General features: G+C 38.2%; 1 protein-coding gene across 6 annotated transcripts in view; it reads left to right on the forward strand.

The window, feature by feature from the left end:
- CEP78 (centrosomal protein 78) overlaps positions 1 to 23,488 on the forward strand; it is a 57,713-nt gene that overhangs the window by 16,314 nt on the left and 17,911 nt on the right. Inside the window, exons 1-9 of one of the 6 annotated variants that reach the window (XM_040541729.1) lie at positions 14,387 to 14,575; positions 15,597 to 15,670; positions 16,219 to 16,493; positions 16,710 to 16,885; positions 17,484 to 17,556; positions 18,077 to 18,180; positions 19,554 to 19,728; positions 21,990 to 22,103; positions 22,335 to 22,399. In XM_040541729.1, coding sequence (XP_040397663.1) covers positions 15,627 to 15,670; positions 16,219 to 16,493; positions 16,710 to 16,885; positions 17,484 to 17,556; positions 18,077 to 18,180; positions 19,554 to 19,728; positions 21,990 to 22,103; positions 22,335 to 22,399 — 1,026 coding nt within the window. In that variant the 5' untranslated portion in view covers positions 14,387 to 14,575; positions 15,597 to 15,626. Of the gene's footprint in view, positions 1 to 14,386; positions 14,576 to 15,596; positions 15,671 to 15,989; positions 16,052 to 16,218; positions 16,494 to 16,709; positions 16,886 to 17,483; positions 17,557 to 18,076; positions 18,181 to 19,553; positions 19,729 to 21,989; positions 22,104 to 22,334; positions 22,400 to 23,488 lie in introns of those variants that run through there. The other 5 variants (XM_040541731.1, XM_040541732.1, XM_040541730.1 and 2 more) reach the window with 5 other exon arrangements.

The raw sequence follows: 23,488 nt of genomic DNA on the forward strand, positions 1-23,488 counted from the left end.
TGTGACGTCAGTGAACATCACAGGTAGTCTTAATGAGGAATTCTTGCTGTGACAGTGAAGAGGCCAAGCCTCTCTTTACAACTTAGCTACGTGTTCGGGAAGAGAGCTCTCACTGCAACAGCTTCTTAGGTGCCTTGATTCATTTCTGCATTACTACTCCTTTCCACTCTTCTTAGGATGGCACGTTGTCTCTACATGCAGTTTCCCAGCTTTACTTTTTTTTTTTTTTTTTTTAATTAAGCCATTGCTTGAAAAACATTAAGTTTCTATTTAATAGTTGGTTCAAGATATTCTCATCTTGTACTCTTCTGAGTACAGTACTCACTGAGTCATTAGCGGTGCAATATCTTACAACTGTGGTGCCAACTGTACCTACCTTGTTGTCAAGAACATTCTATATATAAAATCAGACTGTTACTTCTATTTACTTTATATATTGTTTATTCATGTATTTCTGAGTTTGCTTTGCTATTCTCACCTGGTTAGAAATACAATAGGCAGTAGCAGCTTTCTCAATTAGCCTGTTCTTTTCAGAGAAAATTACATTATCAATTGCTGTATATTATCTTTGGGAACACTGTTCCTGCAGGTTTGCTTTTTGTTATTGAGATAATAACAATTATCTTTAAAAATTAAGAATTACTAGCATTATATTTGGCTAGTAAAAGTGTTTTGTTGTTGTTGTTGTTTTTTGCTTTTTTTACTTAATTTGTTTTCTGAAACTCCAAAAGCCTTTCAAAATTTAGAAGGATGTATGCCTGACATTATCCTGACAGTTTTATGTATAAATTTTACATGACTTGTGCCACTTATTCCTTGATGTAGGGACAACCTTATAGTGCAGTGGGTGTCCATGTCAATGTTTTAGCAGCAGAGGTGGTCTGCACAACTGGCCTCTGTGCCTCACGTTGGTTGCAGTGACTCCACAACAGACCTACACAGCTAAGCACATCAATAACACTGCTAAGCCTATCAGTAACACCGGCGGTGCCTCTATGAAAATATATTTAAGAAAGGGTAAAAAATGCTGCACAGCAGCTTTGAGAGAGGAGTGAAAAAAAAAAAAAAAAGTGAGAGAAACAACCCTGCAGATACCAAGGTCAGAGAAGCAGGAGGGGGAGGGAGGTGGTGCTCTCAGCACCAGCACAGAAGTTCTCCTGCAGCCTGTGGAGAAGACAGTGATGAAGCATGTTGTTGCCCTGCAGTCCATGGAGGACACCACACCACAGCAGGTGGCCGTGTCCTGAAGGAAGCTGCCGCCTGTGGAGAGCCCACATGGGAGCAGGAACTGCGGCCTGTGCGGGACCCACGCTGGAGCGGTTTGTTCCTGATACACAAACCTGTGGAGACAACTCACACCATTGCTGCTCTCGAAGAACTGCAGCTGGTGGGAAGGGCTGCATCCCATGCAAGAGACCCCATGCTGAGAAGAGGAAGGCGTGGCAGAGACAAAGTGTTGTGAACTGACTACAGCCCCTGTTCCCCATCCCCTCTAGGCAAGTCACGGTGCACAAGGTAGAATAGCTGGAAATGAAAGAGTGAAGTAGAGCCTGGGAAGGAGGAGGGTGGAAGGTAAAGTGCTTGCAGTTTTTTTCTTTGTTTCTCACCAACCTGCTCAATTGTTAATTGGCAGTAAATTTGTCTTCCCTAAGTTGAGTCTGTTTTGCCTTTGATGGTAACTGGTAAACGATCTCTCTGCCTCTATCTCAACCCACAAGCTATTCCATCTTATTTTTTTCTCCCCCTGTCCTGTTCAGGAGGAGGAATGAGAGTCTGGCTGGGTGGGCATCTGTAAGCCAGCCAATGTCAACACACTACATACAGCATAGTGCATTAGGCCATGGCCACAGTGAAACTTACATCCTTCATAGTCTTTTCAGGTGATAATATAAAATGAGCATGCGCTAGTTACAGTGACTAAATAATTAAAATAAAGGCTAAAAATTTCTGCATCACTATGTTTTTATACCTTTCAAATTGCATCAGAAACAGCGTCTGCATAGTTTGTATCTACAGTATTCCTTGTGGGTAGGGATCTGAATTTACAGACTACCCAGTTGGTGCTCAATAATATACACACAGCTATCTGTTAATAATGTAACATAAAATACATTGAAGTGTACGTTTTCATATGGTAAATTCAATTTCAGTAGTTAATGCATTTTGGAGAATACAGAGAAACACCATTCTTGATAGTTTTTTTTCTCTGCCAGTACAATGATTTATTTTACGACTTCTCTAAAGAAAATCCAAATAGGGCATTGATGCTGCGAGAAGGGGAAAAGGGCATGAAATGATATTCACGAAAAGAGTGGAGACATCTGTAACAAAAGAACAATCTACTTTCAGATTGAGATATTATTGGCAGTGAAATTCAGAGAAGAAAATTACTTGTTGATCAAAAATATTTCTGTAGGGAATACTTGGGTACCATCATACACATATGTCAGAACTAGGACAGAATATTCTATGCTGTTACTTATACACTTTTCTTCTCTCTACTCCTTCTATACTCATATTTCTATACTCCCACTCCTTCATTCCACCCCACTCCTACTTCTATATGCACCGACTGTGATGCTGGATTTTGTCCTTTAACATTTTTTGAACAATAAGCCTGAGACTGGCTGGCTGCCAGGCTACTTTTTTGAGCCAGGCAAATGTTACTCTGTCTTTGTATGTCACTGTTGTGAAAATGTGTTTGTCCTTGCCTACAGTTCTGAAAACTACTACTTCTTTGAGCAAACAGGATGTTTCTCTTGGTGTTTTCTAAATTCCATCAACCATACATACAATGCAGTTTATTGCTAAAGTCCCAGTTTTCCGATTTTCTATATGAGTACAACCTTGAGGAAGGTCAAGTAGTATTGCAGAATCTTGAGTGAGTCATTTGAGTTTTCTTACGGTAACAGATGATGGCTCCTTATCACTTTCTTGTTCAGTTTCTTAAATTTGGATTTTATCAAATATATTTAAAGTACTAGTAACACCAGCTTTTGTCTCTAAAGAACTTCACTCCTCCAAGGTTCTTAAGCAATAATATTAAAATTCTTACTTATTTTTCTACTCATCCCAACTGCTTCATCTAGCCAGGTGAATCCAAAACTGTATTGTTTCAGCCTTTTTTAAATAGTTAAGCATATTAGATGGATGTTCTAAGTAGGTGCTGTGTGACCTCTGACGCAACATCCAGTGTAACATCAAAGATTTGTTGTAAGTTAAGAGAAGGTAAATCTTCTCTGGAGGAGAAGTAAGGACAGGAAAAGGAATCTTTACATAAAGAAAACTGCTTCAATATTTTATTAAAAAGCATTTCTGCTGTCATTTTATCTTTTGGCTTTCTGCAAATCCTGTACTGCTGAATTCACACAAATGGCTTTCCATAGAGTGTAGGCCAAGGATGAAGAAACCACAGCAGAGATATTTTCTATTCTATGCTCTACTTTAAAATTGGTACTCATAGGTTTTTATTCTTCTTGATTGAGGAAGCACAGGGAAGTCCAGAATTGAAAACATGATTCTACTCAGAACAAGAGATATACTAAACACAAAACTTAACTCAGAATTTGCAACTCAAGAGGGAGTTCTGGAAGTCATCAGCAACAGCAAGAAGAGGTCAAAGGAAAACACTGGAGTGGTAGTTGATGCAAGTGGTCACCTAAGAAGTAAGGATGAGAAAAAGGCAAAGTCATTTAATGCCTTTTTGCCTCAGTATTTAATAGTAATGACAAATCTTGGGCTGCCCGGTCCTCAGAGTTTGAAGACTATGACTGGGGGAGCCGTGATTTTCCATCTGTGGTCACCAGAATGGTAAGGGAACAGCTTCATTGTTCATAGGTCCATCGGGTCAGACAGGATTCATGCCAGAGTGCTGAAGGAATTAGTGGATATTATAGCCGGACCCTTCTCAACAATTTACCAAAGGTCATGGGAGTCTGGGGAGGCCCCGGCTGACTGCGAACTAGTCAATGTTACAACCATCTACAAAAAAGGCATAGGAGAAGACCCAGTAAATTACAGACCTGTTATTCTAACCTCAGTCTCTGGAAAAGTTATGGAGAAGATTTTTTGGGGGGATACTTAAAGAACAAATCTAACATCAGGCCTAGTCACCATGGGTTCAGCAAGGCTAAGTCTTTCCTTAGTAATCAGATCCCCTGCTATGATAAGGTCACCTGCTTGGTGGGTGAAGGGAAGGCCGCAGATGTAATCTTTTTGGATTTCGGTAAGGCCTTTGACACTGTCCCTCATGGCATTCTACTGGACAAAGTGTCCAACTGTGAGATAAACAGGTTCACGCTATGCTGGGTGATGAACTGGCTCAATGGTAGAGCTCGAAGGGTTGTAGTGAATGGAGCTACATCTGGCTGGCAGCTGGTTGCTAGTGGTATTCCCCAAGGCTCAATTCCAGGGCCAGTCCTGTTCAACTTTTTTATCAATGATCTGGATGGAGGAGTGAAGTACATCCTCAGCCAGTTTGCTGATGATTCTGAACTGTGAGGTGCTGTTGACTCCCTGAAGGAGCAAGAGGCCTTGCAGAGAGATCTAAGTAGATTAGAGCACTGGGCGATGAGCAACAGCATGAAGTTCAACAATGTGCTGGGAGGTGCACCTTGGATGGAGTGATGCCCATCACAAGTACAGACTGGGAGACCAAGTGGCTGGAGAACAGCTCAGCAGAAAGGGATCTGGTGTGCTGGTGACAGTGGGCTCAATATGAGCCAGCATTTGGATAATGCCCTCAATAATATGCCTGAAGTTTTGTTTAGCCCTGAAGTTTTCAGGTAGTAGGACTAGATGATCTCTGAATGTCCCATCCAACTGAACTACTCTATTCTATTGCTGATATTCCTCTTCAATCATCATCCCAGTGTGCATTAGCAGCTGAAAATACAACAAAAGCATATTGGTGATCTCCAAAAGGGTACTGAAAACAGGTCAGAGGCTTCTCCTTGTGGTCTAAACCTTGATAAGTCTGTGGGTAGTAAGTACCACGTCCAGTTCTATTTTCTGCATCTCAAGAAGCATATAGTGGTGTTAGATAAAGTTCAGAGAAGGACAACTATCATGAGGTGGTCATGAAGTGAAACAACTCAATTGCAAGAACAAATTACAAGGACAAGGACTCCAGTTGAAAGATAAGCTTGAGGATGTGACTGAGATTTAGAAAATCATGAAGGTGGTTGCCCAAGTTTATGCAGAAATGTTATGGACTAAATGTCACATTTGCAGAACTAAGGAGCATGTGATGAAACAAGCTGGAGATTTTGTTGGGAAAAAAAAGATCTTAAACTGAAGGTATTGGACTTGTAGAACTTGTTGCCCAGAAGCCTGCAGAGGCAGATAACATGAACAGCTTCAACAGTGGCTTAGACAACATACTGGGCGACAGGTCAATAATGGACAGCAAAAGGGAAGGTGTGTTCTCTCCATACATGTTGCGGGAGTACAATGGAAGTGGACCACAGAAAAGAGTTGGGCTATTTGCCTATACAATATTTCCTTTAGTTGGAAACTAAATATTGAGTCTTAGATGGACCACTGGTCTGAACCACATGAACATTTCTCATATTCTCAGTTTGAGGGGTGAGTATTTGAATTGATTCTTACCAATTTCTGAAAAAAAAAGAAAAAAAAAAGAAAAAAAGAAAAGCGTTTTATGAGCAATAAAATATTTGATCTCTGACTGTTCTGAAAACTCAGATTAAGATTTTAGAAGTTCAGTTAGCCTGTCTGAAATGCAGTTAGGTTTTGCTTTATACATGCTTCATTGTTCTTTTTTTTTTTTTTTTAACTTCCATTTTTATCCATCCTTATCTGGTTCTGAAAACGGAGCTTAATTTAGAGAAAAAGTGAGCCTAGTTCTAAACTACGTAGCCTTGCTGTGATTTGTTGGACAAAACAAACAAACAAACAAACAAACAAACAAAGGTATTTACAGCATTAATGTTGCTGACTTTTAAATTTGTCTCAGGTATATTGAAATGTAGGGGTTATCACAGTTCTTCTATTTGTGTGAATGAGATTCTAGTCCTTGATGCAAAGCCTAAACCTTTACATCTGCAACAACTTTTGCCGTGTTCTGTAAGCACTTTTAAAGAGAAGGAAACTCCACATTCTGCTATAAAAATGTATTTCTATGAGCTTCTTACATTATGATTAATTAAAATTAATCGTATTTTAAAAACACTGTATTATTATTAGTAAAGGCAACCAAAGAATTCAGATAGCAAAGTCTTCAACTGAATTTATACAAATGCCAAATGTCATTAAGAAAAGAACGTTTGCTAATATCTCTCAGTTATTGTTATGATCTTTAAATTCATCACTTGCCTTCCTCAAAAAACTTCGTTACGCAGTACAATCATTCTTAAAGTCTACTTTTCTCAAAGACAGGTGCTAAAAATCATTCTTCCCATGGCATGCTTCTCCAATAAAATGAAAAGGGGCTTACACTTCGCAGACTTGATAAACATTATCTGAGTAATGTATCTAGAAGTGATACTATCCTTGTCATTACAGCATAGTCTTTAATTTCTTAAGTTTAGGTTAAGAGAATGCAAGTTCATTCTCGTATAGTTTGTACATCTTAGATGTAAAAGTGAAACTGTTTTTATACTGAGAAATAAAATTGGCTATGTAAAACAAGGTTATATGTTGTTTTGGGGGGGTTTTGGCATTATTAATTTTTCAGGCTTTCTTTCTTCCTCCTTTTGTATTTTTGTAACTTTCAGGAAGCTAAGAGCTTTTATTTGCATTTTAGAAAACTCAGTGTCTGATTCAGTGCCTTGTATAGATGTTTACAAAGTTGAGTGAATTTCAGTGGTTTTGTCGCCTAGGGCTTTCTTATTTTGGGAGACTTTCACATGTATAATGAACTAGCAAAGCAATTCTAACAGAAGACTAGTACAAAAGGTGTTTTAGAAAAGAACATTAATGATAAATAGCACTGACTTAAATGCTATACTGTTATGAAATAAAAAATAAATTATTTTTATGTTACAGAACATCTTAATTATACATTAATGAAATCAGCACAAATATTTATCTTTAATGTATAAGAATAATTTACCCTGAGAATTTACTTTATTGTGGAAACTGAAGAGCTTCCCCTAAAAGTATAGTTTATAAGAAAATTCTAGCTTAGGACAATTTTAATGCGTTTGAGGAAGAGCAGATTTTGATTTAGACACAGAAGACATGATCTTTCCTATCACTGAATTTGACTGGACAAGGAAAAGTTTTCATGAAATGACTTCCAGTTCAGCAGAACTATTCCAAAAAAACTATTTGCAAAGAAAATGTTAAAAATGAAACAAACAAAGAAACAAACAAACAAACCACCACCACCAAAACAAAACAAAACAAAACAAAAACATAAATAGCCTAGCAAAACAATGTAACTTTTAGTAATGGAAATATGTGATGAAATACTGTTGACAAAATCAACCATAACCCAGATTTGAAAGTGGGCTGTGTCCCCCGAAGATACTTACCTATATACACAACTCTCTGAACTTGAATTACATTCAAATATTGATGGTTATTTTGAATGTACCTAGAAAACTCCAAAAAATTACTAAAATGAAACATTAGTTATTTCTTGGGACATTATGAATTATCTACAGAAATATGTGGGTAATACCTCAATACAAAATAATAAAGAATATGTTTCTCACTGTTTTCATGAAGTTTCAGAAGACTAGGTAATATTTTCTAAAGAATTTATAAATGTCTATGTTTTTCAGTGTGAACTTTTAATAAAAAGACTTTCTTTGTGGGAAAATGTTGTAAAAATAAATGTATCACCCTTCCATATTTTAATGAATTTTACTTCAGGTCAGAAAAAAATACATTTATCCAGTTCCCCATACAATAACTGATCTTTTCATTCTCTCTTTTTGAAAGGAACTTGTATGTAGAAATATAAATATCTAGAAATATAAAATGATCTCTGGGTTACCCTGAGAGAAAATCTCTCAGAATCCAATAGAAGAACTATGTAAGTATGCAAAAATTCTGAGACTGAGAAAGTTTCATTTAATGTCACAGGGGGGCTTGCTATTAACAGAAAATAAGAAGTCATTATATATTGAGTAAAATGTCAGAAGTGATTAAACTAGTAATGATGGAAAGCTGAACAGAAGAAATACATTTATTATTGTAATTATGTGCTAAATATTTGATGAATTAATCCAATTTCAATGACTTAATCCAATGGAATTTATCTCTTGCTCCATGTACAGTTAAATACAGCTCTCGTAATGAAAGCTGTGTAAGAATGATAACCTGCTTCATCCAGTGCTGCCAGCTGCCTCTGCCTGATCTTCTTCAGGCTACAATGCATAGCTGTCCAGCAGGAGTGCCAAGTATGGTAGCACTGGTTTGTATGGTATCTGTGTGTCTTAGTTCTCGTCTATGCCCCTTGTGAGATGTACTGTATGGAAAATTCTGTGTTCCTCAAGCATTGGGATTCCCCTGCCATATCACCATAAGCATTAATACTACAAAGCTGGAACAAGGATAGACGTATTTGTCCTTTCAATCATTTAACTCTGTCTGTTGTAGTCCACACATTTCACTAGCAGATAGAAAGCATATCTGAAACCTACCCTAAAAAATAAAAATCAAACCTATTTCTCACCTTCCTTCAGCATTTATATACTCAAAATTACTATGTATTTCAAAATTAGAATAGTAATAATACTGTTACTGTAACTTACTCTGGCAGTTCAGGCTGTGCAGGTCTGTGCAGTGAATCAAAACACCATGACTAACTCTATATGATGAAGCCTAGGAAATGGTTCCCAAGCTAGGAGAAAATTTAAGGACAAGAGCTGTTAGCTAAAAGTGTGTTATTTTCTTAAATATTCATTATATCGTTAATTTGACTTACTTAACTATGCATGTCAACAGAAGAAAGTATTTTTCATATCTATATTCTTATATATATAAAAGATATACATGTGTATACATAGTATATAATATATACTATATATTATATATTATATATGTACAAACAGTGTAAATGGTGTGGTTGTTTTTCTTTGTATTTTCTTTCTATATCCTCTGCTGTCATTATTTAGTCATCTTCTGTCTCTGAAGCATTTAATTTTCTGGGTGATTTTCCATTGTGGCTTCATGTATATATGACTTTCAGAATTGATCTTGGGGAGTAATTATTTGCTTTCTAAGAGTATTACCCTCAGATGGTTGATTTTGTTCAACAGCAATTCTGAGAAACATAAAGTCCAAAAAAAAAAAATTGATGGGAGACTATAAAAGAGGAAAAAGGTTTTCTGTATGCATCTCACAGGGAGACAGAAAGAAACAACAAAATTGTACTGCACGCTATTGAAACCTAGCTTTTTTTGTAACAAAAAGGAAGCCAGTGGTAGATAAAAGGAAAAATACCCTATTTCTACCAAACAACTTCTGCTTTGCATTCAGTCTTCTCTGCTTGGACTCAGACCTCCCAGTCTATTACAATGAAAGCAAATCCATGGAATATAAGACAGGCTGTTATTGCAGGGAGAAAAGAACTGAATTTATTTGACCTATATCCATTTCAAGATTTCTAAAACAAAGAATATTCACCCTTGAGGTCTCATCATTTTTTTCTCCTCAGTCCGTATTTCATACTTCCCTCTTGCTCAGCTCTTCTTTTCTGCTTTCCCTTCAGGCTGTCCTAAGTGTTATCTCCTCACCACTGCTTCAGCCTCCAGTGTCAACTCCATGTTTCAAGACCTTTCGTGCATTTACTTATTATTAGATGAGCTTGATTTACACCAAGTTTCAAACCTCTTTGGATCTCTCAGTGTGCGTTAATGTGAAGATTCCCAAATGGTGACACAATTTTTATAACTTGACATGCTTTTGGATTGCCCCAAGATAGATGTTGAGATTTTGTGGTTTCAAATATTTTGTGTGTGTTGAAGTGCCATGCCTTGTTATGGTATAATGCAAATAACAAATAATACAGTGCACTTATCATTACGCAATCATGAAGTTCCAAGAAAAACATGATAAAGCTTTCTAATGATGGCACAATGAAATCATTATTTCCTCCTTGCCTTAAGCAAAAGATTTACAGGCTCTACGAATACATCTTGACTTGAGGAACATTGCCACCTAGCAACAGAGTTCCTGTCATGCTTCTGGATGACAGCTATAAAGAACTGCCCTAGCAGCAGCTCTTCAAACTTTTTCAAGTAGTTTGGGAAATTTTGCTTTTGTCATTTTGCCACTTAGAATTCAATGACAGCTGGTCTTCTGTAGAATATGGGAAAACTGCTAGCTGTTTAGTTTTCAAAGCAGACTTAAGAAGGCAAGATACAAAAGTTGAAAATAAATGTTAAATTGTTCCTTTGAGGCATACTTTATAATAAGGGATAATGTAGATAATCATCAATTAGGTTCTATACCTTCCAGACGTCTTCGTAAAGCCAGGAGAAAATAGCTGCTGCTCACTCATTGATAGGGTTAACTGTAGAACTACTTTTTTTCCTCCCTGTCACCCCCTTCAAAAAATAACACTGGATTTGGTGTGAAGCTGACAAATGCTTATAGTGTAAAATCAGATTGAAAAATAGAATTGTAATACATTAAAAACAAAACAAAGCAGAACAAAGAGCATATGGCTTAGAAAGATACAGAAAGAAAACAGACCAAGAATTAACAAATTCAGCAAAATTATGGCTGATGAAGAATTCATCATTTGCCACAGTGACAGAATTAGGTCTGTTTTGGAACTGTTATCTAGAGCTGAGACATCTGGTATCTCACCGAATCAATTCATATTTCTGGAGACCTAAAACAGTAATAGGAAATGTCTCTGACTAGAAAAGCAAGCAAGGGTTATAATCACAATTACAAAATGCAGGACTTTTCACACAAAAATGGGAAATCTAGCCAAAGGAAAAACACAAAACACTACAGTAAAAATTCCAACTCTCATTTTTTAATGCTTTCATGAGACAAAATTCACTAAATAGCTTTCACAATGTTGTCAGAATACTGTCGGACGTGCTCTTCTGGCAATGAATAAAGGAAATACAGCCAAATGCTTACTCCAAGGCCTAAGTACAATAAAATACATGTTTTTACAAACATGGCATATGTATTACACACTGAAAATAAAATACTACTTCAACTGCACAGGTAGTTACAAAAAAGCAGGAAAAAAAAGGATTTGTCATTTCTGACTGAGTTGGGCTCCTATTTGCAGCAATTAATAAATTCAAGAAATACAGTAAAACTATTTAAAAATATCATTATATTAGTATCTCATCAATCACTGCAAAAATTCAGCCCCTTTTCAAGTACCGTGAACAAGTATTCTCAACTACGTCAAACTTAGATACTCTAAGACATTTATTTTCTGTCTTCTATTTGTTCTTTCTAGATTGAATATATGAGACTAGCAAATAGCTGGAAGTCTGTGAACACAAAAGACTGTGGAATACTTTTGAATACTTTATTTTCGAATACTTTTGAATACTTTTCACTGGAAGATAACATGTCTTTGTTTCCATTTGCAAAACCAGAAGAATGTAGTGCATGCCCAGGTCGCATAATACTGTGGTTCAGGCTGAACTGGTCAAAGCTTGTCCATGCGTTTTTTTTCCTGGACATCTAGAATAGTTTTTGAATGGCAATATATAATTAAATCTGTTATTAACTTACCAACAATCCAAACCTTCATGCTATTTTCAAAGCATACAGTGGCAGTAGACAAGGATCACTTCACATTGGAGGCTATGAAAACCCAGAATCACAGAATCATTTAGGTTGGAAGAGACCTCCAAGATCACCGAGTCCAACCTCTGACCTAACACTAACAAGTCCTCCACTAAACCACATCGCTAAGCTCTACATCTAAACGTCTTTTAAAGACCTCCAGGGATGGTGACTCAACCACTTCCCTGGGCAGCCCATTCCAATGCCTAACAACCCTTTTGGTAAAGAAGTTCTTCCTAATATCCAACCTAACCCACCCCTGGCGCAACTTTAGCCCATTCCCCCTCGTCCTGTCACCAGGCACGTGGGAGAATAGACTAACCCCCACCTCGCTACAGCCTCCTTTAAGGTACCTGTAGAGTGTGATAAGGTCGCCCCTAAGCCTCCTCTTCTCCAGGCTGACCCCCTGAAATGGGATGAAAGACTGGAATTTGGAACTGAGACAGCCAACTGTAGATTCATCATTACACATATTACAGCTGTCCAGTGCATAAAGCCCATATTTAGAGTCTCCGCAATGATTCACAAACACAGAATATTCTTGACGCTTCCTCAACACCCAGCCCTTTTGAGAGATTTGTATCATGTTTACCAAAATTTGATTTAAAAAAAAAAAAAGAAGTAAAAAACTCTTAAGCTTTATAAGAATAAGTAGAGTGAAAAACAAAATCAATGATTCAAATGCTGTCAAAAATGGAAACGGACACTCACCATTATTTTGTAAAGGAAACAAAGTTTGGTAAGAAGCAACATGCAACAGATTCTCTGCAGTATTTTGTATTTCAACTTTGGAAATGTTTTATTTACTGGCAAGACAAATTCCATTTGAATTATAACTTAATTGTGATCTAAGCAGCCTGCAGTTTAGAGTTCCAGTGCAACTCTTTCAAGACTATATCCAATAAAACATTTGGATAACAGTTTTGATATGACAGAAAATAACGGGAGCTATATTAACAATTTAATCACTCTTCATCTTGCTTTTTTTGATACTTATTCCTGGTGCACAAAACGAGATTGCATGCATACCAACTGCATACAGAAAAGCTTCTTGTTTCACTTACAAGGGAGTGACAGTGCTGCTGTGATTGATTTTTTTTCTTGAACTTTACAGTTGATAGCATAATTGACATTGAAATTGACCACAAAATGTAAGGCTCCAGTAGGAAATATCTATAGACACCAGAAAAAAAATAATAAAAAAAAAATCCCTCCTGGAATCTTCAGAGATCCCTTTCTATTTTTCATGGCTTAAAATGCTAAAATGCATAGAATTCAATGTTAGTATTGAAATATCATATCAAGTACTTTAGATTACTTTCCCAAAGAAAATGGGGAAATTCCTAAATATCCTACCCACCTACCCATGAGTGATTTTAGATGATGAGCTAACACCTCATCCCTTTGATATTATAGGGTAAGATGATTTGTAGCTGTCACCCTGCACAAAAGCAAACCCCAAACGGAGTGAAGACTGCCCAGAAAAGTAAGATGAATGAATTAAAAAAAAAAAAGTGATTAACAACATATTAATCAAAGTAAAAAATTCAAATCTGTGTGGACTAGCAGTGAAGATATACCTCCCTAACTGATAAAAAAAAAAAAAAAAAGGATTAAACAAAATAGCATAAACAGAAAATCTTTTAAAGTAAAATTTCTTGAGAAGTTTTATGTTTAATTTTCCTTGAGTTTTGTCCATGACACCAAGAGGTATGACAAGCACCAGGAATATTTTGTGTTACGGTCAAGAACTGAAATCTGCTGTTAACATTTGTATGATTATGGCCCTGCATACTGCTTGCCTTTTATGCTCAATTCACAAAATGACATGCTGAAACAACTTGTGCAGATGGTGACCTAAGAGTTTCTGAAATAATTCTTGTTCTGGCACACTTGATTACAGTACTTGGGCTGCTCTGGTTATATAACGACTGCGTTTAGTGTTATTATTGTTCAGTATTAGGGTGGTCTGACACACATTTACAGCAATCATTTTCTTAAGCAGTTGGTGTCACTTTCCACGAATGACCTGCAAATTCTAGGACCTGCAATTTCATAGATTAAATTTTAGCCACTTGGGGTTAAATGGTGCACTTTAAAACGCCCTCCACTGAATGGTAGCAAGATTCCTCCGGTCTCAATTGAAGTCAGATCTTCCCAAATTAAGCTAGGAAGCTAATGAGAAATGTAGCTGGGAAGTGCAATTCATCTGCTCTCTCTCAGACTGCTCAGACCAGCTCACTGCAGCTACTGTTGTAAATTAAAACGCTTCGGTATTTATTCAGTTTATTGTGTACCTAACGTGATTTGCAGGTAGTACAGCTACACAGTGTGTACGTATAAAGACACACTGAAAGACAACGCTTGTTTTCTTCTAACCCTCCATCTAAAGTCCCTTTAGAAAACTGTTTTCGGTCGAGATGTAACATTTTCGTCCAAAATGCCTGCCGCATTCCTCTCGCCCAGCTTCCCCCCTGCTCTAACTCCCCTCATTCCCGTGAGAAGAAGCACCCCGCCCGTTCCCCCCTAACAGCAGGGACGACGCCACCTGAGGGCCCCCCGCCGCCCCCTAGCGGCGTGGCCGGCCGTTGGGGCGGGGCGGCCGCCGGGCGCGGCCATTTTGAACGCGTGAGAGAGGGAAGGGGGGAGTGGGCGGGGGGCCGCTTACCCGCGGGAGGGGGGAGCAGCCAATGGGGTGCGGGCTTGCTGCGCCGCGTGGCGGCGGGCGGGACGGCCGGCGGGCGACGGTTGGGCTGCCGGGGCAACCGGTCCGCGCGCATGAGCGGCGGCTGTAACGGCTGTAACGGCTGGCGGTGGGCTCGGGAGGAGGTGCGAGGTTAGCACCGAGGCCGGCGGCGGACTTCGGCCGCAGCTGACGGGCCCCCCGGGTTGTGTCGCGGCGGCGGCGGCGGGGGAAGAAACAGGGCTGTCTGCCGGGCGGTGGGAGGGGGGTGGGGGATCGACGAGGCCCGGCTCGGTCCCGTCAGGTGGCAGCGGGACGGGACCGGGAGGGGTGACCGTAAGGGGGACCAGGGAGCTGCCGTCGCCCTTCCCCCGGCAGCCGGCCCCTTGTCTCTCAGCCCCGCGGCTGACGGCGAGTAGCGCAGTCCGCAGCCCATGCGTGCTTTGTTAGGGAAGCAGAACGCTTCTCTAGTTCCCTTGGTTGACGGCGGTACGGCGTGGGTGAAAAATAAAGTGCTGTGCGATCCCAACCGCGACCAGAGCTGTTTATCTGTGTGCGTTTGGTGGATGTTGTCTGTACTTAACACAGTCGTCCAGCAGGCCAACTGTGTTGCAACCCTGCAGAGCAGCAGATGCTTGAGAAAATGCGTAAGGAGACAGTAAGCGGCTGCTTATGTTGCAGTTCAGGCTGCCGGGCACAGTTGTTTCAGTGGGCAGTGGTCCTGTGTGGAATTTTTTTCCCGTGATTTTTACGACTGTTTCTTTGAATCCCTAGAAAGTTTTGGGTTTCTAAAAAAAATATAATAATAATAATAATAATAATAAAATCCCGTGTAGAAGGGGACTTCTCAGTTTTGCTATGTGCAGTGCTTCTTTTTTTCTCTCTGTTTAAAAAAATAAAAAATAAAACACAACACTTTAATCTGCCACCAGCTAATATTATTTAATGTCTTCTTGTTTTGTATTGAAAGAGTATGTTGTTTTTCCCTGCATGCTTTCTCAAGGACAGTCAAGGCGTTCTAAAGTGTTGTCAAATCTGCTAACTTCGGTGCAGATGAGTCCTGGTTTACATAGTTGTGTCTCAGTTGCAAGTTCATGTGGTTCTGATAAGCTTTCCCCTCTTCTTTTCTATGGTCACTGCATGTTAGGGCCAGGGTCTGCTTTCTTTATTTCAGGTACAGGTCTGATGTTTGTGTTGGAATGAAATGAACCATGAGAAGGAATATTGGCCAATCTCTGGAAATGAAAGGCTAGTATGTTGTGTATCACCTAAAGTCAGGGGGTTTATAACGGATGGTCACTTTCTGAAGCTGAAGTATTGGATTATAACTTACTCATTTCGGTTTCTGTGACCACAATGTGCTTACATAATGCTAGTTAATCAGACAGCTAAAATAAACGAACAAGTCACAAGTAGCTCTGTTTGGAATATAGTCTTCCGTATCCGTTGATTTTGAGTTGGGGTTTCCAAGGCTTTCAGGAATCTGCAGACCCTTACACTACAAAACTGTTAAAAGGAAAACGAGAACTTTACAGCAGTTAGTAATTGAACCTTTTATGTTTTGCAGATACCCGTTTATTTGGAAGAGTAAAATGTAATTTTTTCCTGTATTCAGCAGTGTTTACACAGGTAGTTAGCATTGTAAGACATCATTGTTTCAGCTGCCACAGTGAAGTCATGTATATGCAGCGTGGGTAAATGTACTCTTGTTTTGGGCATGCATGTTGAATTGAGACTGTGTTGCTAAATCAATTTTACATTGGAAAAAATTGAAATCTTTTTTTCTTCTTTTACAGAAACATTTATCAGATAGAAGAAATGATTGACTCAGTGAAAATAAGAAGACAATGCATGCTGGATTTCTACTCACATTATGAACATCTTTGTGCTCTTCAAAGCTCCGTGCCTCTGAAAGCTGTGAAAGCTAACCTGACTCAGGGTACTCTTGATATAATTGTAGATCGCATCAAAGCTGCAGACTGGGCACCACTTCTGAATGCTATTAGGCATGATAAGACTCTGACTTCTATTGGAATAAGAAGTTTTCATCAACAAGGTCTTGGAGAATCAGGTTTGTGCTGATGGCTGTCAAGGATAAACGTGTTGATGTGTATGTGTTAAAATACATTGCGCAAAACTTGTGTGATTGAATGCATGGGCTAAGACTTGTACTCTAAGGAATTACTTCTATTTAAGAAGAGCAGCAAGAAAGTGTAGTGTGATTATGATTCCTTTTAAGTCTATAGGAACTGGATGCTACTGCTGTGTAATTTTTGTTGTTTACTAGGTGGTGAAAGATATAAAACTTACTTCAGAAGGAGAATTCCAGCAATTCGATCAAAAGACTTGACTGGCCAACTATGCAAAGCTGTTAAAGGCTGTCTCAGTATCTCTGATGTAGTCAAAAATCTGGAACTGCATGGTTTGCTCCTGAGGGAGAGAGATCTAATGCTTTTAACAAAGGTGAGAATATGTTAGTATACAAATAAGTAGCAACTACTTTTATACATGGCTGTCACACATAAGGATGTGCATGTTTTAACACATCTTTGTGTTATCCACAGTATGAGACAACTAGTATAACCTAGTCTTGCTGAGCCTTTCAAAACTCTTGTAACTTTCCTCTGCCCTGATTCATCAAGGCTTACGAGAAAGTTATTAACATCACTGCAGTGTATGTGGGGGCATATAACTTAATGTATGTGACTCAAACTACAGTGAATGTGCATGACAGAAGAAAAGCTGTGGGACACCAAGAAGATAAAAGCAGGTCTCTTAAAAGGTTTTTTTACTAGAACACTTCCTCTAGTTTGCTTGTGAGTGGCTTCTAGGAAAGGAGGTGCTGCTTGTTGCCAGTAGGCTAGGCTCCTCCTGTGTTGTTTTTTTATATATTTAAAAAAAAAGGCTTAAAGTGAGCTTTACAGTGAGCTTTGACCTTCCTCCCAGGTTCCGAAAGTTTCTTGTAGGGAACGCAATGTGTTCTGAGCAAGTCTGACTTGGACTTTTCTCTTTTTGTAATTTTGCTTTTGAGCCAGTTAAAAACATTGCTTTTATTCTGAAGGGCTTGGCCACTTCATCATCTCTGGAGAGCATTTCTTTAGCCCACTGTCCAATTGGAGATGGAGGATTAGAAAGTAAGTTCAGAATCAAAAACGTTTCAATACTTCTCTCTCTTGTAGTGCTTTAAATATGTAAGTTTTTTCACTATTTCCATTCCTGTTTTAAATCTGTTTATAGTTATTAAAATAATATTTTCTTTATTTTACATGATTTTACATTATTTAGACTTGAATTTGTTTACTTGATTCTAGTAAATAAATATGCTACTGAATAGTGATGCTTATAGTTTTATTTAAAACAGTCACAATATTTAAGTTGGAGGCTAACTTTCTTGATTTTTTCATGTTTACACAAGTAAACTGAAATAATGTTCTGGCTTGTTCAAAGAATCTTTGCTAAGTACTTGCACTAAAATGTATAATTTTACAACACATTAAATGCGTTCAAAATCTTCTTTACTTCAATACCAGTGTTTTGTCATGTGTTTGCCATGTTATTGATTCCGCTTCTTAATATGGTAGTGAACGAATGCATTTGTTTTGATAACCTAGTTGTGGTGCGTGTAGATAACACGCATGCTCATGTTTTCTTCAGCAATCTGCCAGAGTGTGAAGAATTCAGCTACTATCAGATACGTAAACTTCACAGGATGTAGCCTCACCTGGCGAGGAGCGGAGCATATGGCAAATGTATTAAAGGTAATTTCATCATCTTTCTTGAACTAAATGTTCACAATAACTTTAACTAAGAATAATAACTACGTTCAGCTAGTAATAAATCTAACAGTATCTTATTTTTTAGCTTTTCAATACTAAAAGCAGTTCTATTCCATATATTGTCCTGAGCTCAAAGAACTGTTTCTGACTTCAAATTTCTGCACGAGAAGGATAATCTCTAATATAGGTACTGTAATGCTTTAAAAAAAAAAGTCCTGAAAATTGTATTTCATTGTGGGAAAGCTATTGTCACATGAATGTTTAATGATAAGTCAGTTTTATTGTAATCAGTTTCATAAGCCCTGAAGTGAACATCTATTAAGACCAAATTATTTGATACTGAGTAGATATAAATATCTTAGTATACTTGCGTATACAATAGTAAAGGAAAACATTCTGATTACCAGTGAGAAAAATACAGGCTATTCTGTGTAACCCATGTTACGCAGCTCAAAGTGGGCAGTATTTATACTCTGGAAATAAGTTCTATTGTATCCCTTTTCAATTGTTTCCCAATAAATTAAAATGTAATGGGATTGGATAATGAATAAATGAGTTGTAATTTAAATAGTAGTGAATGTTCAGATCTGCTTTTTGTTGTTATTATATTGTTTCCTGACACAGTGAATATAAAATTAATTAACCTGTTATCGAACATCTATTTTTTTCTTTAACTTTCAACCTCTAACACATCAAAGCACTTTGTGAGCAACATATGTGAAGTTTAGTGTGTGAACAGTCCTTCCAAAGTTTGTGAAATGATATGCCAAAAACAGTTTACAGTATGAGATATAAATATGTTTTGTCTTAATAAGTGTCATTTAAAGAAATAACAGTTCAGGATGTCTTCAAATGAAGATTAGGGTTGTAATTGACATCTGTTTTAAGGATTGCTTCTTTAATCATTTTCACAAATGTTTCAGAATGTCTAAAGCATTCTTAAGCACTGGTAGAAATAGTGAAATCAAGTTTACAGTTTAGAAGCTTCTAATTAACTGATTAGTAAGCTTGTGACTAGTACCATATTCCAATTAATGTTAACATTGGTTTGCATGAAAGCACGCAATTTCCTACTGTGTATATCGTGTTCAAGGTGCATTGTAAGTGGTGTAAAAAAGGTGTTAAGATGTTTAGAGTTCTTTAACCTTATTTAGTAACATGCGTTGAAAACTAGATGATGAGAACAAACATAACTTAACTGTAATGTTTAAGAATGGCTTGTATTTCTTGAACTGAGAACCGGTGTAAATGTGTTTCTTGCATTAGCACACAAGCCATTAAACTTCACTTTTATGATCTTGTCATTGATTGTGGCTATGTCTTTGCACTTGGTAACACCACCTGTGTTTGCAAAGCACCAGGCAATGAAAAGACATGGTGAAGCTTGGGCTGAAAGTCTGCGTTATAGGAGACCTGATCTCGACTATATGACAGGCTTGAGGCGCATTACTTTGAACTGCAACATGCTTGTTGGAGATAGAGGAGCAAGTGCCTTTGCAGACTGTCTAGGAGAGGACCTGTGGCTAAAAGGTATTGTGAAATATCGACTCTTTGGATAGAGTAGAGGCAGACAGAAGACTGAAAGTTGACGGTTAATAGCAAATGTAGCCAGTAGTGTAATTTCCTATTTACCTAGGAAAGAATTCCTTTTGAAAGAGATTCTTTCTTTTCCTCTTTTTGGATAGTTAATGCCCAAATACTTTTGGGTCATCTGGAAGTGTCCTGTAGTATTTCGGAGAAGTAATTTGTTCTACAGTACATATGTATGAAATTACTAATAATGATCACAGAATCATTAGGATTGGAAAAGACCTTCAAAATCATCTGGTTTAACCATCTCCTTACCACCAATGTCACCCACTAAACCATGTCCCTAACTGCCAGGTCCAATCTTTCCTTAAACATCCCCAGGGACGGTGACACTGCCACCTCCCTGAGCAACCCATTCCAATGCCCTGTCTGAGAAGAAATGTCTCCTAATTTTCAACGTGAACCGTCCCTGGCTCAACTTGAGGTCATTCCCCCTAGACCTGTTGCTGCTTATCTGTGAGAAGAGGCCGACCCCCAGCTCCCCACAACTTCTCTCAGGTAGTTGTAGAGAGCAATAAGGTCTCCCCTGAGCCTCTTCTCCAGACTAAATAACCCTAGTTCTCTCAGCCACTCCTCATAGGACTTGTGTTCCAGGCCCTTCACCAGCTTTGTAGCCCTTTTCTTAAATATACTGAAGCATGGGAATAGTTTTATACTGTCAGCTAGGTGTACAAATAACATTCATGTGGGTCTTAAGAGGATCGGGTTAGAGAATACTTAAGCAAACTGAACATACAGAACTCGTTGGCCCTCATGGGATGCACCCACAAGTGCTGAGTGAGATGTTTGATACCAGTGTGAGTCCACTTTCAATGTTTGATTGATCATGGTGATTGGGAGAGATGCCTGAAGACTGAAGGAAAGCAAATGTCATTCAGATCTTCAGGAAGGGCAGGAGGAAGGACCTAGGGAGGTATACTCCAGTGAGCCTTGCTTTGATCCCTGAGAAGGCAGGGAAGTGTTGTCATCCAGAGGGACCTCAGTGGGCTAGAGAAATGCAGTTCAGTAAAGAGAAGTTCTAAGTCTTTCACCTGGGAATGAATAATCCCATGCACCAGTACGTGCTGGGGTCTGACTTGTTGGAAGGCAGCTTGGCAGAAAACAACCCAGGGGTCCTTTTGTAAACAGAGCTGTCTGTGAGCCAGCTCTGTGCCTTGGTGGCCAAGAAGGCTATCTATCCTGTATTAGGAGTGTTGCCAGCAGTTTGAGGAGAGTGATCCATCCCCACTTCTCAGCACTGCTGAGGCTGCCAGACCTGGGTTACTGGGCTTTCCTGTACGGGAGAGAGGTGAAGCTGCTGGAGGGAGGGAGTCCCACAAAGGGCTACTAAGATGGTAAAGGGACAAGGATAAGGAAAGTCTCCAAGCTGAACAGTCTCAGCTCTCTCAGCCTAAGGGCAGGTCTTCTCAAGGTGTATGGGTATCAGAGCAGGGGCAGTGAAGAAGACAGAGACAGGTTCTTTGCAGTAGTGTCCAGTGACAGGACAGGAGGCAATGGACACAAACTGCAGCACAGGAGATACCATCAGAAACATAAGGAGAAACATTTTACTGTGAGGGTGGCAGAAGACTGGTACAGGTTACCCAGGAAGGTTGTGGAGTCTTCCTTCTTGGAGATCTTCAAAAACCATCTGGGTGAAATGGTCCTGGGCAGCCTGCTGAAGGTGGTCCTGATTGAGCAGGGGAGTCGGTCAGGGTGACCTCCAGACATCCGTCCAATCTCAACTGTTCTGTTATATTCTGTATGCATAACAAGAAATAAATTTCAAAGCCTTGATAGTACTATTTCATAGTGACCAAGTAACTTACTGGTCTTGCAGAAGTAGTGATCTGACTCAGACTAGACTTAAGTTGATTGCTTTTACATATTATGGTACCTTGAACAGCTGAATTAATCAGTATCTAGACCTATTACCTCAGCTAGGAATTCTAAATCACAGTGACTTAACTGTCATTTTGTATTCCTTCCTTTGCAATTGTTTAGCAGTTACGTGTTAATGTTAATGTGTGCTACTGACCTAAACTTCTAGTTTTCACCTCCAAAATTAATAATTCTTGTTTGAACATTTGGCTGTTGGAGTAACATTCTTTATTCATGTTCTGTGAAATGGAGGTTCTCAGCAAGTGTGGATTAAATTGTAGATATTTCTACAAGTTACGCCATTGAATAATTTATTTATTTTACCTCCCCAAATATTTTAGCACTTGATTTGCAGCAATGTGGAATATCCAATGAAGGAGCAAGGTCATTACTAGATGCTCTTCAAACTAATACAACATTAGTGGTACTTGACATAAGAAAAAATCCATTAATTGGTATGTATCTGTAGTATCTGTATGTGCTTTTGTCCTGTTTTTTTTTCTTTTCGAGTAGGTCTGGTGGGGGAAAGTACACTGCTTTCAAGGAAAAAGCCTGCAACAGTATTTTGCTAAGCATTTAAAAATGGGTGAAGGGAGGAGGGTAGACACCGCTTATTCAATGATCTGTTTGCATAAATACTGGTCTCATCTAGGAAATTCTTAATGAGACATCTTAATTCATTCTAGATCACGTTCTGATGAAAAACATTATTGAAAGAGTTCTTATGAATGGAAATAATGCTAATTCAGAGGTATGTGCTAGGCATTCTGGAGTGACTTGTGCTTTGTTTTTTTTAGCTGGCATTGCATTTATTTTTACAAAGATAACTTAGTTCAGAATTAATCTAATGCAGCTGTTCCAATTATAGACAGAAAGGTGACTCTAGGTATTTAAAAAAGAAACAAAAAATAGGAGAAGAAAAGCTGAAAACACTAGCAGCAACATTAACTATATTATATTGGACTTTTTATGATTTCTTTAATGTAATTTAAGATAAAATAAAAACAGGATATTCATTTTATTGGAAGAATAATGGCAATTTGTGTATACTTAGGCATTACTGTAGAACAAGTAAATAAGAATTCTGAACTGCTAAGTTTTGTAGAATGTTTTCTTAACACATGAAAATTAACTTTTAATTAAATAAAGGAACTCATAATTTAAAATTTAAAACATTATTTTGGAACTTTTGTCAATAATTTACATAGTCAATTTTTAAGCTACTCAGGACTATGCAATATAAATCATCTAAGAAACTATAGTTTAAAGTACATTGTCATTTGCCATCTTTATCTAATAACTGTACAGTGTCACTGTAACTTGTATAAAATATCTGCACCGTTTATGATCAGATATACTGTTTAAATACTAAGTCTTTTATTTATAACAGGGAAATCTGATTCAGTTCCCAAAAGAGCTATCAAGCAAATGAGTGTACCCTTATTCTTGTTTTCCCAGTTCTTGTTCTGGAATTTATTGCTCTTTTGGCTTTGAAAATATTTGAAAGTCAGAGTTGTGGTTTTGCAGGGAGAATCTAATAAATTGTGAAGTCTGTGTCGCATTCCTTGGATTAATACAGTTCTCCATTTCAATATCTGAAAGACTCTTTTGGAGAAACCAAGGTTAGCTGTGAAAAAGTACTCTTTATCATTGGCTGGTGCAATCAACACATGCCAGATGTTGCAGGTATTACATGAAAATAGCATCTGCCTGTACAGAATATAGCTCAAGATAAGTGGAAAACTGAACTGTGAAAAGAAACAACTCTATGGGGAATCTCCCATATACCATGAGACCACTCAACTCAAGACATTTGTTCTATATTTACCAAGGTAGTGCA

The sequence above is a fragment of the Cygnus olor genome, chromosome Z (assembly GCF_009769625.2).
Source record: "Cygnus olor isolate bCygOlo1 chromosome Z, bCygOlo1.pri.v2, whole genome shotgun sequence".
Taxonomy (NCBI): Eukaryota; Metazoa; Chordata; class Aves; order Anseriformes; family Anatidae; genus Cygnus; species Cygnus olor.